Source organism: Coturnix japonica, chromosome 5, assembly GCF_001577835.2.
Source record: "Coturnix japonica isolate 7356 chromosome 5, Coturnix japonica 2.1, whole genome shotgun sequence".
NCBI classification, from domain to species: Eukaryota; Metazoa; Chordata; class Aves; order Galliformes; family Phasianidae; genus Coturnix; species Coturnix japonica.
This window is the reverse complement of record NC_029520.1, coordinates 52,769,766-52,784,888: the sequence shown is the minus strand read 5'-3', so window position 1 is coordinate 52,784,888 and position 15,123 is coordinate 52,769,766. Positions and strand designations below refer to the sequence as shown.

Here is a 15,123-nt window from a genome sequence, read left to right as displayed (position 1 = left end):
CATAAAACCCCTTTTCCTGCTTCTTGTTCTTTTTTAGCAGCACATACCTGTTTTGCTATAAGAAACAGAAATCCTCTGTCAAGTGTTCTGTCCTGGGGGCTTCCACCTCCAGGCCAGGGCTACATTCAGTGTGCTAAATTTTGGATCTAGTCCAAGAAAGAAACGTTCTTTGGTGCTCTTCCTATTGGTGTGATTAGTTCATCCACCTTAGATGGGAATGTTTCGCTCTTGATCCCTCTATGGATTGTGAGCTGGAAGCTTTCCATGTATCAGGTAGGGGGCTTTTTCAAACCTGATGCGCTCAGTTCTCATTGATGGTTGTGCATGACAGGAGGAGCAGGTCCTAGGAACTCCCCAACTGCGGTCCTGACATTTTCTTTCCAGTGGATATCAGGAGTTCAACACAGCAGAAATGAACTCAGTGTGCATAGCTAATCCTTCATGATTTCTTTGGTGACACTCTTCCTTCCCTCCCCAGAGGTAACGTGCTGATCAGAGAATTCCCTACCGATGCATTGTTTGATGTGAACTCCATTGTTGCTAATGTTCTCTTGTAAGTACAGACCAGGTTGATCTGACTGAAATCATTTACTGCTCATTTTTACTTGTTGACAGGAAGTTTTGCATGAATAGAAACTCCACATATTCCTGAGGCTGCTTTCAGCCAACCAGAAGGCTGCTTCTCACTTTGGTCTGGTTTGACCCTGTTAAATCTGTGTTCTCCAGATGTGGTGGCTCAGCAGCACACATCTGGGCAGCTGTGTTTGGCTGTTAATCTTGCATTTGCAAGCAATAAGCTGGACTTTTACCTTTGTATTTTTTTTCCCATGGTTATGTAGCTGCATATTTTCTCCTAAAAGAAAACAGTTGGTAATGAGTTTTCTGGCTTCTCAGTGCCCTGCTATTTAATGAAGTTAAATATGTTGAAACACCGATGGATCTTCAGAACATAGAAAATGCTCTGAAAGGGAAATCGAACATGGTCTTCGCATATATACCAGCCACTGGAACAGCAGGTATTAACACAGCTTTTTACCTTTGCTTTCCTTCCAGAGCCCTTATTTTTTCTAAGATGGAAGAGAGTTTATGAAAGAATCTTGCAAACGAAGAATTGAAAGGTTTGAAGGGGAGATGTGGGGTGAGCTGCAGCAGTGAATTAATCATGCTTTTCTCTTTGCAGAGCACAGAGCTGTGATGGAGGTGGCTTTTGTCTATGGAACTGTCCACCAGTTTGTTCTAACAACTGAGGCGACACTGTTGAAAGATGCTGGGTATGTCCAGACACTGCTTGCTCTTCTCTTAGTTTCTCAGATTGTCACGTCAAATCTTGGGTTGGCATCATCGCTGGCTCATGTGGAAGAAAAATCACTTTCATTAGAAGTAAACCTCCTAGCCTGAGTTTAAAATGTCTAAATATTACCAGGCCTGTCACACATTAGGCTCACTGCTGGCCTCTTGCTGAGCTAGAGAGTAAGACATGATTTCCAGTAAAAGAGCAGCTTTGGTTACTCAGGAGTATTTTGAAATCTTCTTTCCATCCAATTGGCAACTCTCAATCCCCTTGAATGTCAACAAGATCAAAGCCTGCATATGCATTTTGCATCTCAAGGTGAAAGAGCCTGCCTGGGATGATAGTAGGATAACAACTAAGGATGCACAGTCAGATCCATTTTGTATTTCGAAAAACCAGTTGCTGTTTGTGTACCTAGATCTGGACTAGCCAGGTCATTTGTGACTGCTCTATGAATGGGATTTTATATGAGAAGATCCACTTTCTCCATCATTCCCTGGCTAAATGGTCAAATCTCAGCCATAGACTCCCTGGAAATATAATCATAGAATCATAGAATTACCCAGGTTGGAAAAGACCTTGAAGATCATCAAGTCCAACCACAGCCTAACCAGTACCCTAACTCTAAAAACCCTACACTAAATCATATCCCTGAGTAAATAATAAAAACCAAATCTGGCACAGTGGGTGAAGTCATACTGGAGTCATTGCAGGACAGGTGTGACTTTCCTACCAAGACCTTCTTGATCCTCCCCTCATGCAGCTTGGATACATCAAAAGGCCTGGGCTGGTAGCTCCCTGTCTTTCATAGGGGCTGGTATAGCTGATGTTATAATCTTAAGACACACTCAGCCCCAAATCTGCCTCATTCTTTATTGAACAAGTCTGGCCACCTGAGAAGTGTAGGAGCTGCTGTGGAGAGCCTGAGCAAAGCCTACTCAGCTCACTTACCTCATGTTGTGGTCACTGATACTTACCAAGGGGTATGAGGAATCAAATGTGTTGCATGCAGCATCACACCTTCTGGCAGTCAAAGGTTTTTGGTCTTTAGAAATGGAAGCTGAACGTGTATCATGATGTTAACAACAACCAGACTTTTTTCTTAAAAACAATTCTACTAGTCATCACAACTTCCAGTAGCAGTGAGTTCTGCAGTTTAATTTCATGAGGTGGTGCTCCCTGGAGTGCTGTAGTTGAGTCTTCCCATGTTGATGGCTTCATTGGACCTGGTCAGCTCATACCATCCCTTCTGTAACAGGAAGAGCTGGGTTAGAAGGGTGGATCCTTTAATCCTGCTGGAGCCACGAAGTTAGGACGGCTACAAAGATGCTCATGGGGCTGAAGCACCTCACCTATGAAGAAAGACTGAGGGAGCTGAGGACATTCAGCCTGGAGAAGAGAAGGCTCCAGGGAGACCTCATTGCAGCCTTCAAGTACTTAAAGGGAGCTTATAAATAGAAGGGAGGCTGATTTTTTTACACAGACAGATAGCAATGGGGCAAGAGGGGATGGTTTTAAACTAAAAGAGGGGAGATTTGAGTTAGATGTAAGGAGAAAATTCTTAGAGGGTGGTGAGGCCCTGTCACAGCTGCCCAAAGAAGCCATGGTTGCCACATCCCTGGACACGTACAAGGCTGGGCTTGATGGGGCCCTGGGCAGCCTGATCTGGTGGGGAACAATCAGCCCAAGGCAGGGAGTGTCAGTGTTAGATGAACTTAAGGTCCTTTCCAACCCAAACCATCCTGTGATTCTGTGATTCTGCAATTCTAATGCGAGTTGCTGCTGGAATGATATACTGCAGTCGGGAAGCTGGGAGGGAGAGAGGAAAGTGGGACTATCAGATAGCATGGTGTACCTTCAGCAAAACGTATATACAACTGATTGTTTTCACATCCCATCCTTGCTGGATCATGATAAGGGATGGCGTTTTGTGGCAGCCACTAGATGGCATGGTTGTCATTTGGACAGGATGTGGCTTTATCCTTCCAAAAGCAGAGTGGCCGTCAGGCTTTGGTGTCTTCATGCGGCACCTCACTCTTCCGTAGAGAAATCTTAAAGCCCTTTACAAATAAACGTGATCCCTGTTTTAGAGACAGTGGAATGAATGCAGAAGGCCTCCCAAAGCTGACCCATGGGCTAACCCCACTGTAGGTATTGGTACCAGAAACCATAAGCCAAGGAGCCACGTAGGGATTTTGATTTCACTGCTTCCTTTGGGATAGCTAAAACCAAAGCTGACTGAAAGGTGAAATATTCCTTATGCAGTATGTCAGATGTCATCAGTGAGGTAAAAGACTCGAGTAAACTTGTATTCCAGCTGTCCTTCTCCTGCGAAGGTCCTTAATGGTGTAGCACAGCTCAGATTTAAAACAAGCTTTATTTTGTGTCCTTTTCAAACTGAGCCAACTGCTCTTGAATTGAGGTCATCTATACTCGGTAAAGCTGAGTTTTCATTTGATACAGCAGTGCCTGGACATAAGTGTACCTGTTGGTAGCAGGGCTCTTGAAGTCCCACAAGCCAGTCACACCCTGAACTGGGGCATCATCTGCCTTCTAAAACATGGCAGCAAAACTCTCGTTTTGTCAGGGTGTCTTAAAACCCTGTGGTGGATTATTAGCTCAGTGTGATCTTTGTTTTCTCTTTCACAGCAGCAATGAGCCTGATGTATCATCTGCCCAGCTGTTGTTCTGCCATTGCCAGCAGGCCACAGACCTGGCACAGCCCTGCAGGAGGACACCCTTGGAGCAGGATCTGACAGTGCTGAACATACACAGACATCTCAAACTCATGGGAGCTCCTCTTGTGGTAAGGAGAAATGATGCACTCGGGCTGAGCAGTGAAGGCAGCTGGGGCAGATGTAAGGATGGGGGAGGGCTGTGCAGAGGACAAGGCAGAGCATGAGAATCTGCCCGTTCTCCACTAAGTTAATGGTAAAGCTCCCAGGCTGAGTTCAGGTGAAGAACTGGCCTGAGCCTGGATTTGAGCAACACTCCATTACACTTCTGAGTTTGGTCCTCCTTTTCAGAAATCCCAAGGCCTGTGTGTGCTCTTGTGGTAGCGCCAATATGAGTGGAATTGTGCTTTGTTCAGAATGGAGTGGAGGTGCACCTTTGATTTGGCTGGGACTTCTGGATTCCTCTCAGTCAGCTAAGCACGTGAAGATGGCAGACAGGAGTGGCTATTATGAGGCACTGAACTTCAGCAGGGCTCCGGTTCCCACTGGTGATAACTCTGCCCAGCAGAAAGAATGGGTAGATGAGTGGGGAAGGGCCTCCTTCAGCCAGCCTCCTGAATGAGTCTTGTAAAGAGAAGGCACTTCATTAAGCAGCTCTGTGTTACAGTGAAGCAGCATGTCAAAGAAAGAAAGAGAAAGGGTGCCAGCTCTTGTATTTGACAGTCAGGGTTTTCAAACTGCCCCTGGGAATGGCTGCCAGACAAATAGTAATTAATGGAAATTTGATATCAGGAGTTGCTAGATCACAAAGAATATGCATACTGATGCCCAGAGAAGATCATGAAAGGTTAGAACTATTTAATTAGGGTTGTGTTGGTTCTACTTCAGTGGATGTTTTCAAATCAGAGCTGGAGGCTTTTTCTGGAGAGTATCCTTATCTCTGTGACTGCAGAGATGGTGGTGGCTCAGGCTGTGCAGGAGATCAGCCTTCCAGGTTACCTGTTGGCCTTAGAAATTGCAGGCTGTGAACCCTCTCGTAGGTTTAGTGAAGAAGGATTTCCCAGCTCTTAATATCAATTTCCAGCAATTTTTAAATCGATGACAATCTGCTGATTGGTTTTTCCAGCAGTTTTCCTCAGAAAATGAGACTTCTCTGCTTTCCTTTCCGATTACTGTTGACCTTGCTGACCAATTTCAGCAACAAAGTCAAAAAAATTCTGTTGAAATGGACATCTGGGTGAGGAGGAGCTGAAGTGTGTTCAGAGGTGTGGAGATGTGTTGCAGTGTAACCGTGTTATCTTTTCCAGACTGAAGTGGCTGAGGACCCTGAGAAAATTTCCACCGTTCATTTACAGCTTGGGCTGCCACTTGTGTTTGTCCTCAGCCAGAAAGAAACCTATGAGGCAGACAGGAGAACAGCAGAGTTTTTGGCCTGGAAACTCCTGGGGAAAGCAGGAGTTGCCATTTTGTCCAGGTAATTGTTTCCAATGTTTGGAGGATTCTCTTTCTTCTTTTTTTCCTATGCTGTGTCTGAGCTTGTTTACTGCACAACAACAAGGACAGTGGGATCACAGTCAGAGGGCTTACTCTGATTTGTATGAGAAGCAGCAAAACTGAGTTAGGGCCTGTGAGAAGATGCCATATTTGAGGACTTCTCCGGAATCAGGTAAGTTTGGTTTCAGACTGTCTGGAAGCATAGAAACGTTGGGGTCTATTGCTGATTTAGAAGTAGAAAAATAGACTAAGGGAAACTTCAGAAAGGAAACTTGGAATGCACAGACAAAAAGCTTGTATTTAGCCCTTATATTAAGGACAGAAGGAAATCCAGGAAAGGACAGAAACTGTGGGTGCTACTGTGTGAGTTCACAGGTACTGGGTTGGTTTTCTGCTCAGTAAGTGGTATCTCCTCAATTAGAAAGGAACATCAGAATTAGGCAACAAGTTTGCTTCCCATGAGGGCTACGCTGCAAGAATCTGTTGGTTTCCTTTACCACTGTTCACTGGCTCAGAAGTGTCCTGCATACAGCAGATCCTTTCTTGTGTCCTCTCTACAGCCCATCTTGGCTATGGCCTGCCCCTAAGTAGGGCTGGGAGCCTCCATGTGCTTTTTGTGTGCAAATGTTCCCAGAGAGCATCTGGAGACATGCACACCTGCTGCATGGCTGGCCTGTAGCAGAGCTATGCGTGGAGGGAGTCAGGCTTCATACATGAGAAACCTGCAGCACATGACAAGTCAGAAACTCACATTCCTGTGAGCAGATGCCCGCTCCTATATTTCAGGTTTTGGAGGGGGATCCAGCAGCTTTGGGTTGGGACCATGAGGTGTCATGTCTGCTCTGTGCACATGCTGCTGGCAGCAGTGCAATGGAGGAAGAAGAAGGAAGATGGGAAGGATGGGTGTGGGCTGCCTTCTGGCTTTCTGCCATCGTGGCATCTCCATGTGCAGAGACACTTCTTGGCTGCATTTACATGCGAGCTGGAGTCTGCCATCTGAGCAGCTGCACTGAGATGTGGTTACCAATGTATGAGCAAAGATGTGAATCACACAGCAAGGCAGTTCAGAGCCCTCGGGAAATAGGCATGTTATGCAGCACTCGTGGCAAGAGTCCCACCAGGTCACTTGGAACGTATTTCTCCAACACCTACTGAGTTCAGGTGGACTGAGCTCCAGCACGTACTCTGGGGCCCAGAAGCGTGGCTCTGTGGGGATGTGGTGCAGCAGAGGGGGGTGTGTATTTGTCAGACAGGCAGGCTACAGAGCATGTAACCCTGCATATCATCACACCACCTAATGTTCACTTTGTATTTTGGAAGGGACCTTGTGGACTTGAACATTCTGCGGAAGTCAAACATTGCTCTCAAAACACCGGATGAGGTTTGATGGTTTTCTTTATTGTACAACTCTTATTTCCCATCTGGACATGCTGCTCTTGAGAGTGTATTAAGGTGTTGCTAACCTCGTGTTATTTGATGGCCTTCAAAGAAGCTCAAGGGGATGTGTCTTTCCATAGCTGCATGCATGCATTTGGAACTGCCTTAGCTTGGTGCTGCAGAGGAATTGTGCCCGCTCACAGGAGATAAATGGAAGTGTTTATTTTGGGTTCTAATCAGAGAGTGATCTCTCTATTGTATATTAAGTCAGTGCAAGCTTGTGAACTACCTAAGGTAGTGCTGCAGGTGTAAATTCCCATAAGATCTGGACTTCCAAAGGCCCTTGGCCCCTTAGGAAAGGAGTTCAAAAGATGGAAGAGGAAACGAGCATGAAACTAAGAGCCAAGAAAGCAAACAACCATAGGTCTGTGCTGAACTGATGTAACTGAATGCTACTGGTGGTGATCTGGGAAAAGGGCAGGGCCTAAGTTAAAAGAGGCTGATGAAGATGAGCTAAGCTCTGTAGAGGCCTGACCCAGCTTGTGAAGCAACAAATGTCAGGGAACAGATGTTGCCCCGAATTACCTGAACTGTCACATTTGTGATTGCAAAGGTACACGATCAGACCTGAATCTGAGTGTCCCCCTGAGGGCTTCCCCTGACCTGCTGAGAGATGTGCACGGTGTGTTTCTCCCCTTAGAGCCAATGGGAGGTGCCAGCAGTTTGTCATTTCTCTCAGTTCGCTATAAAATTCATCTTCTCTGAAGTGCCTCTTCCTGAGACGGTGCCAGAACTGGTTTTAAGCTGACACGGTCTCATTTCTGAGAAATAAATTTCTTTCCGTGGGCTGGCAGTCCATTACACTTGGGAACATTCTTCTTTGTTGAGCTACAGGAGATAAAAGATCTCCTGTGCGTTTTCTCAGTCCACGATGGGCTTCTCTGACTAACCTGACCCACCTAGGCTAGGGACCAGGCAGCACAGTGGGTGGACCCTCTGCTTGTACCTCAGCTCCCTCATTCACTGTTTGGCCTCTGGGTTTTTTCTCACAGTAGCTCTGTATTAAGATGCTGAGGAGCAGGTGTTCACTTTCACCACTCTTGCTACAGACACAAAATCCCACATAGTTACAATTACTTCCTGAAAAGGAAATAGCAGTCTGGAATGAAAAAAAATAACGTGCAGGTGAAACTGGGCCAAAGAAGCACATCCCTTGTTTGGCAGCTTTAGGAATCTGTTGACATACCCCAGGAATAAGAAGCTAGGTGGTGAGAGGGAACTTTACACTCCCTCTGCATAAGAATTCCTCATCTGCTTTGAGTTTCATTTGCAGATGGAAGAGACTCAGAGTAATGTTTTGTTCCTGTTTTCTTTAGGGAGTGCCAATCAAGTACCTGGTCTTGGATGACACTGAGGAAGTTATAACTCTGGTGGAAGATAAGAGCAAGGTTAAACAAATCCAGGAGAATGAGGATGAAGATGAGGAAGATGAGGAAGAAGAAGAGAATGACAATCAAGGTGTGTAACCAGAAAGTGAAAAGGTGATTATCGCCAGATAGGACATGCACTCAGCGACTCCTAGAGACATGCAGATGTAAAGCATTAGAGAATATTCTTTCCAATCCATGGCAAGCTATCTGTTTGAAGGGAAGCTGCAAAGGAGACAGAGCCAGGCTGTCTTCTATGTTGCCCAGTGCCAGGACAAGAGTTGATGGGCACAAAGTAGAACACAAGAGGATCCGTCAGGAAATTATTTTTTACTATGTGAGTGACAGCACTGGCAGTTTGCCCAGAGAGGCTGTGGAGTCTCCTCTTTGGAGACCTTCTAAAACCAACCCATCATGGGCCTGGGCAGCCTATTCTGAGCATCCCTTCTTGAACAGTGGTTGGAGCAGCTGGCCTCAAGGTCCCTACCAGCCTCAACTAATTTGTCATTCAGTCACTATGATTATCACAGTCACATGGCGACCATACAAATTGGCTCTTTCATTCTCTACAGATCACTGGAGTTTTATGACAGATAGGCATAATTTTTATGGCAAACACCATGGCAATACTCAGCAGTTGTGACTGGAGCAGTTGCAGAGATTCTGCATGAGGGAGGAGCTACTGATGTTTGGTTGGGTCCAGCTTCTGTCCTAGCTTCAGAAGGAGCATAAGAATTATTAGTCCCTTTGGGAAGGTTTGAGATGTGTTTTTGTAACAGTTGTTGCAGACCTGCTTTCCTCAGGGAGAAAACAGTGGCTCCTACAATGCTTTCTTGAATACATTTGTTTTCCACACAGAGTTGTTTTTGTTTTGCAGAAAAAACGACACAGGAACGTAGAAGAGTAAATATCCAGCACACTTAAGAAGTGTGCTCAATTCTGAGGATACAGCTTGGCAGTGGTGTGAGGTGGCATAGGGGCATTTGAGTGAGCTTGTGTGTATGTCAGTTAGATTGTCTCTGTTCCTTCCATTCCCCCAGGAAGGTGGTGGCTTCCTCAGTCTCTAATTGACAATCACCACGTGTCTGCTGAGAGGTGGTATCTTCCTAAAATGTTCCAGTGAAGTTTCAGGCAGGGGGCTGCGGTTTCCTTTGTCATGTATGTTCGTACTTTTCTCCATGCAGACATACAGGATGATCAGGTGGTGGAAGCAGTTTCCAGGGACAAGAAGCGCGAGCTGCCCCTGGATCAGATCCTTACCCTGACAGAAGAGACCTTTCACTCTGCCATGTTAAAAGCTGCCCAGACAGTGGTGCTATTTTATGCCAGCTGTGAGTATGACAATGCTTGTGCTGCTCACTACAATTTCCGCAGTGTGGTAATCCACACTTGTAGACAAGTGTAAATGATAAACGTGTGCTGCATCCTGTCCTATGGGCCCTCACCCAGTATTAGCAGTCAGATTACATCAGTTCCTTTTATTGGTTGATGTTCTTTGAAGATGGTATCTCTCAGTATAAAGTACGTCAGTGTTTATAGGTTTTTCATCTTCCTTTTACAGGGACCAAATCACAGAATCGTAGAATCACCAAGGATGGAAAAGACCAACCTATCACCAATATTTTCCATTAAACCACATCCCTCAGTACAACATCTAAATGTTTTTTGAACACCTCCAGGGATGGTGACTCCACCTCCTCCCTGGGCAGCCCATTCCAGCACCTGACAGTTCTCTCAAATAATTACTTCCTAGCATCCAGCCTGAATCCCCTGGTGCAGTTTGAGGCCATTCCCTCTCATCCTGTCACCAGTTACACAGGAGAAGAGGCCAATCTCCACCTCACCACAGCCTCCCGTTAGGTAGTTGTGGAGAGCAATAAGGTCTCACCTGAACCTCCTCTTCCTAGCTCCTTCAGCTGCTCCTCATGGCCTGTGCTCCAGACCCCTCACAGCTACATTGCCCTTTGCTGAACATGTTCCAGGGCTTTGATGCCTTTCTTGTAGCTGGTTCATGTTCAGCTACACAAGGATAACTGGTCTGATTTTTAAAGACAGACATAAAGAAGGCATTGAGAACCTCAGCCATTTCCTTATCCTCCAGTGGTCACATTCCCAGTGACCACTGAGAAAAGTGAAGGATGGAGATTCTCCTTAGCCTTCCTCTTACTGCTAACTACGTTGTAAAGAAGTTTTTCTGTTCTCTTTTACCCCAGCAGCCATGCTGAGTTCAAACTGGGCTTTTGCTTTTCTAATTTTCCCCCTGCAAGACAAATGTGAAACAAGAAGAAAAATGAGAGTGACTTCATGAGATAGCTTAGGGAATCTAGGAGCTCTCTTCTGCAGAAACATAAAGACCAGTTTTCTTTATTTCTTTCAAAGTCTTTCAGAGCTTCAAGCACCATAGGATGCGGAAAATCATAACGTAACATTGTCAGAGAACACAGTGGGGTTGGTTTATCACCTATATGTAACTCAGGGCTGCATCTCTTCTGTGTTTCAGGGGAAGCAGTGTCTCTGGCAGTGCTACAGTCTTACACAGAGGTGGCTGATCACCTGAAAGGTAAGGTGCCACAGGTCTGAGTGCTTGTACAGCTGGTTTGCATCTGCCCTGACAGTACACAACAAAAATCTGGGAAGGTATTGGTGGTGTCTTGCTCACTCACCCAGAATATACTCATCTGCAGTTCCCTAAGTCTTAAGGAAGGCATTCCCATAGGAAGAGAATTTGTTTCTCTAGCAATATTTGCAGTCCCTTTGTGCTTCTATAAAGTCATGGGACTGGCAGTGCAACCTTGTGCAGTCACCTGGTGCTGTTGGTGTAAACTGGTACACACCAGCTGCCCAAACTGCCCTTCATCTGAGACTGTGATGTTCATGGGCACAGCCATTTCATCACCAGAAGCAGTGAGCAGCACAGGCTTGAAGGTGGAGGGTCCAGCAGCAGGCACCGTAGCTTGCATCAGAAGAACAGGATTCTGTTGGTGCCCTTCAGTACTAAGTCCAGTCAGAGTAAAGATGCACAACATGAGGCTTGAGAGCTAAATCAGTGTTTGCCAGGGAGGGGTGATACATCAAGTCCCCTGCTTTTGGAAATCACAACATGGGTATTTGATCTGTAGCAGAGTAGTAATTGGCCCAGGCTTTGGTAGAAGCATAACAGACAGGCAGGGGCAGGCCCAAATCCGTGGGGCAGGATGGTGTCAGAGAAAGAATTTAAAATGACTATGCCTTCAGGGCCTGTAGACTGGGTTAATTATATGGGAAGTCTCACAGGCAACCACAGAACGCCAAAAATAATGGATGACAGCAAAGTATCAGTAACATTTAAAGACAACGCACATCAGGTAATCCACTTGTAAAGACAGAGAGGTCTGGTCCTTTAGGAGCACCTGTGATGTTTCCTGGGTGCTCTAAGTACCTATTCAGCTTAATTCAGGGCTTCAGTCCTATCCCCCCTTATAATCTGTGGAAAGAGGTGGGTTCTTCTGCACTGCGATCAGGCTTGTATAGGCTCAGCCTTTTCTAGAGACTCCTAACTACAGGGGGTAAACAGGTGACTTCATCCCCTTCATTTCAGCACTGTGAGGAAGTTGAGTAGATCTAAGTCTGAGCTGTTCTTGCACCCCTGGAGGTAGCTGATGTGTTCTTTGGTTTGAAGCTTTTTTTTTCCCCCTTCTTCATTGAGGCTGATTTCTCCCAGTTGCTCATTTCTCCTAGTTGAGTTCTTTTAGCAGCTCCTTGCTCCCAGAGGGAACCTTTTCCTGCAAAACTCAGGGAGGATTCAGGCTGAGCTCTCAGCAGAGGGAAAACGTGTAGAGCGTGCAGAGGGCCCAGACAGTTTTCTGGGAAGTGGTTGTTTGTAAGCAACCCTTCAGGGAGCACTGCGGACAGTGCTGTCATCTGCAGGAAAGTGGTTCTATACTAATTTTCATAAAAAGAATGTCATCATCAGCTTTGATCTGAACTGACATCCCAGAAATAAACTGGAAAACTCAGGGAGGGTTATCGCTGTTAGAGGGGTTATGGTTATACATGATTTAGGGTTTCTTTAGACTTTCCAGCTGTCAGACCAGCTAGAGGAGCAAACTGGGAGATGCAGTGGATGAAACCCTGCCTCTTCCTGAGTCAGTGGCTGAACCGTGGCTGCCTGTGTGAGGCTAAGCTCTCACCATCTGTTTCTTTAATCATTTGATAACGATCTCAGTACATGGACGCAGCCATAGGCAGATTCTCAACAAAGATTATGATCTGATTGAGGTCGGGGCCTTTCCTCTGTGATCAGTGAGGTCCAACTGAAGAATCCCAGGCTAGATGTGACCTATGGAATGACTCCAGTTTGTTCTCCCTGTCGTGACCTTGGAGAAGATGGAGGATGGTTGCTTTTGTGGAACTGGCGTGAGTTTCCTGCAAGAACTGACTTTATCTCTGCTGCCGGGAGAGATGTAGTTACAAAGATGCCTACTGGGGACCTAGAAGTCTTAAAAAGGATGGGAATTCCCAGGCTCTCTTTTATGGCCAGGATGAGGGTGTCTCAGGCCTGGCAATTAGGGTGGGCTGGAGTCAAGAGGCTAAAGAAACCAAATGTTATAGCAGGTCAGACTGAGAGCAGAGGCCATATCAATTGTGAATGTTCCAGTGCAGGGAGCATAGCCTGATGGAAGTCTGAATCTGTGAACTCCCAGGTAGGAGTTGGTGTCAGGGGATCCAGAGCTGGGTTTGGGGTTAGGAAGAGAGTGATGCAGGGCTGGGCAAAGTAATCAGGAAGATATATCAGTGCAAGGGGCAGAAGTGTGCATCAGGAAGAAGAGCCTGAGCTAAGCAGGACAGTGAGAATTAAACGTGGGTTATGGCTCTGGGGCAATTTCTCAGCTCCCCCAAAAGTAGAGGTATCTTCTGTTCAGGGTGGAACCCTTCCCAAGGGCTCAGAAGCCAAGATCAGCTGTTTGAGGCATGAGTCACCTGCACTAGAAGCACGTTTTGAGATGCAAGATGAGGTCCCACTTTTGATGCCAATTTTCCATGGAAAATGGCACTGAGAATAGGCCATCCAAAATAAAGCATAAGGGTGCAGAGGAGGCTGGAGACTGGGATGACCCCATGAATCATCCAGTAACAAATGGTCAGCAGATCATCACCAAATGAAGTTTACAGCCCACCAAGTGTTTTCTCTTTGTTATGAGATCTGATCTAACAAGAGATCAAGAGAAACATCTTTGTCTTGCTGAAAAGAGCACATTTTCTGCTCTTGTAGTGGGGGCGTGCCATTCTCTCTGTTACTGAGGTTAACCAGGGCAGCTCTTGTTTTCTTAGGTAAAATGTGAATTTAATGAAAGCAGCCCCCCTGCAGCAGAAGGGTGTGAAGGTGTGACAGGGTCATTGTATTTCTCAGATGTGTCATTGGCCTTTTTTTTTTTTTGCAAAGGTAGGAGGAAACCACTACAAAAGAAGAGCAATATGCCGAAAAACTGAGCTGAAAAACAATTTTACTTCCCTCTTTTGATGCTTGTGGGGTCCTGGCCAGTGTCTTTCAAAGACAGAGATCTGAAGTTGTAGTCCTAACTTATGAAAATCACCCGTGTGATTTAGCACACAGAACTGAGTCACAGAATATCCTGAATTGGGAGGGACCCACAGAGATCACTGAGTCCAACTCCTGGCTCCACACAGCCACCCAAAACCCAGCCCTATATTCTGAGAGCACTGTCCAAATGTTCCTTCAACTTGGGCCGTGACCACTGCCCTGGGCAGCCTGTTCCAGGCCAGCCATCCTCTGGCGAAGAACCTTTTCCTAACCCCCAACCTGACCCTCCCTAATGCAGCTCCATGCGCTTCCCTCGGGTCCTATTGCTGTCACCAGAGAGAAGAGATCAGGTTGTCAAATCCCTTTTGAACTCTGCTTCCATACCCAGAGCTGTGGTGTAAGTCTGAGAGGGGACCTTCTGACCCAGGATCTGCCAGAGCACCAAATGCCATTCATTTTCTGTTATCACATACATTACATGTGTAAGACATCAACAGCTGGCGGGCTGTGAGATTCTCTCATTTGCTTTCCTGCAGTGATGCTGTGCAGGTCGTCATTTCCCTTTCTGTACTGGATTCCTCCTTTTGAAGTGCAACACTTCACATGTAACTTAATTCTCTTTCATCTCGTAGACTTCAGACCAGCTCTGGAAGTTGAAAGTGCCAGTCCTGCTCTCCAAAGGATGAGCTGCTTAAGGGAGCCTTGGTTTTTTTGCATATCCTGCACTGTTCCTTGTGATCACCTTGTCCTGGTTTTAGAAGACCCTTAAAACAGAAGTTCTCTCAGTCTCCAGTTTGAATAGCATCTAAAATCATAGAAAGGAAATATCCCATGTTTCTGTTTCAACTTTCAGCCCATCCAGCAGCTCGACAATGACCACAGGGCTGTGCTGTGTTTTGCTGAATTACTCAACTCCTGAAACTGCTGTTCTGTGTGTTTGGTAATTAATAACACGGTACAGCTTGGGATGGCGGAGTGATCATCCCATACACAACCTTCCTTGTGCCAGCTGGGGCTTCCCTGGGGGATCTTGGTCACTTTTGGTACATAATCCCCCGAGGTGGTATCCAAATCCTTACAATTCCATTTGGAGGACCCTTAGAGGAGCCTTGCAGTCGTAACAAGACATCAAAGCTCTGTTTGCGTGCCGTTTATTATCCTGAGTTGGGCAAGACACAAAATGATGTGGTAACAGTTGATGAGAACCAGCCATACCGGATCAGAGGTGTGAAATGAATCCCAGGGCAGGCTTTTAAATTGAGATGTTATTTCACAGCCTGGAGAATGACACAAACCATTTCTGCTCTCTCGGAGTGTTTTGACAGCTCTGGACTGTCT

The 15,123-nt window shown here is 46.1% G+C and overlaps 1 protein-coding gene across 7 annotated transcripts in view; it reads left to right on the top strand.

Annotated features, from left to right (window-relative positions):
* The window catches only part of TXNDC16 (thioredoxin domain containing 16), a 41,100-nt gene that overhangs the window by 8,609 nt on the left and 17,368 nt on the right, over positions 1-15,123 (top strand). For 6 of the 7 annotated variants that reach the window (XM_015865963.2, XM_032444960.1, XM_015865962.2 and 3 more), the window contains 9 exons: positions 479-553; positions 895-1,016; positions 1,181-1,271; positions 3,941-4,097; positions 5,274-5,440; positions 6,781-6,841; positions 8,214-8,355; positions 9,449-9,595; positions 10,765-10,824. In XM_015865963.2, the coding sequence (XP_015721449.1) occupies positions 479-553; positions 895-1,016; positions 1,181-1,271; positions 3,941-4,097; positions 5,274-5,440; positions 6,781-6,841; positions 8,214-8,355; positions 9,449-9,595; positions 10,765-10,824 (1,022 nt within the window). The remainder of the gene's footprint in view (positions 1-478; positions 554-894; positions 1,017-1,180; positions 1,272-3,940; positions 4,098-5,273; positions 5,441-6,780; positions 6,842-8,213; positions 8,356-9,448; positions 9,596-10,764; positions 10,825-15,123) is intronic. The other variant, XM_015865965.2, reaches the window with a different exon arrangement.